Consider the following 1263-nt stretch of genomic DNA (forward strand, 5'->3'; position numbering starts at 1 on the left):
AAATTTTCCAGGGTATTTACTGAATCAGTAACAGGCACTTAATTTAAAATGGAAAGTCCAAATTAAGATGTTTTTCTATTGGATCACTGCTAACTCTTAGTCTAGTGAGAGTATCTTTTTTTGATCAGGAGTGATCTGATCTTTGCCAGAATTCAAATTCTCCAAAAAGATTACAATTTTTTAAAAAGAGTAATTGATACTACACATATTTAAAAGAAATTATGGCCTGTTTTACATCAAGCTCCTGAACAAACCTCTTGGTAATTATGAATCTCCTAACAAAAATTATACAGTATATGTGACAGTCAAATGGATGGAATGGATGAGGAAAGTAGAAATAGGCTGGAAAACAGCTCAATCCAGCCTTCCACAAAATAGAAGCCACCATTTCTTTCCCCTTCATTTCAAAACCCCAAGGCAGTGAACCCCAACCTGGGGACAGAAAGCGGAAGCACCGGAAGACTTCTTTCCCAGGCTCCCACGGATTTATCTATTATGGGAAAATGGAGAGTCTGCGAGGAGGAAAAGAAAAAAAAAAAAAAAGGAAGACGCAGTTTACCTTGCCATACTTCCCTCTCCCCCTGGAATAATATAATGTATCAAGGAAACCACCTCTCAAAGCTGTCAGGGTCCCGCCAAATCATGCAAGAGGCTCGAGGACCTCAAACCCTGCAGGGCTCTCTCTTTCTTTTTCTAGATTCATCTTTCTCCTTCCCTTTCCATGTCTTCTGTCCCTGCCTCCCAACCCCTCTTCTAAACTAGCTTAGCCTAGTGGCATCTCACAGCCAACCCAAGAACATCTTATGGGCCCCAGCAAAGAGGGTAGAACAGAGCCTAGGGGAGTCGTCACCTTTTGAGGTATCTGGCGTCCTCCCCTTGCATGGCGGCGGCGACGGCGGCGTGGGGAGGATGGGGTATCTGAGAGAGGCCGGCGGGGCTATTTCCGGGGACAGTGGCCAAAGTACCCTCACACCCAGAGGCGATGACAGTCCTAAGGCCTGCAAGGCGGGGCGGCAGCGGCGCTGTGGTTACCACGGTGAGGCCTCCGGCTCCTCCCACTCTTGGGCCCCAAAACACCGGAGCTGCCCAGACCCGCCCAGAGTGGCCTCTGCCGGGCCTGCACCAAGGCGCATGCGCTTCCTGCTCACTAGCAGTATGCGCAGACTCAGTCTGAGGCGCCGGCCCCTGAGACTAATCTGACGCACCCAGGAGGCGGGCGGGGAGATTTTGGTGCTGCTTTGAGGGTCTGTGGTTAAGGAGTGG

At 49.2% G+C, this 1263-nt stretch overlaps 1 protein-coding gene across 1 annotated transcript in view; it reads right to left on the bottom strand.

Moving 5' to 3' along the window:
• Positions 1 to 890, bottom strand: part of KIFAP3 (kinesin-associated protein 3) — a 209250-nt gene extending 208360 nt beyond the window's left edge. Inside the window, exon 1 of the mRNA XM_012657714.1 lies at positions 851 to 890. Coding sequence (XP_012513168.1) covers positions 851 to 882 — 32 coding nt within the window. The 5' untranslated portion in view covers positions 883 to 890. The remainder of the gene's footprint in view (positions 1 to 850) is intronic.
• Positions 891 to 1263: the final 373 nt, after the last annotated feature.

The sequence above is a fragment of the Propithecus coquereli genome, unplaced genomic scaffold (genome assembly GCF_000956105.1).
Source record: "Propithecus coquereli isolate 6110/MARCELLA unplaced genomic scaffold, Pcoq_1.0 Scaffold56, whole genome shotgun sequence".
Taxonomy (NCBI): domain Eukaryota; kingdom Metazoa; phylum Chordata; class Mammalia; order Primates; family Indriidae; genus Propithecus; species Propithecus coquereli.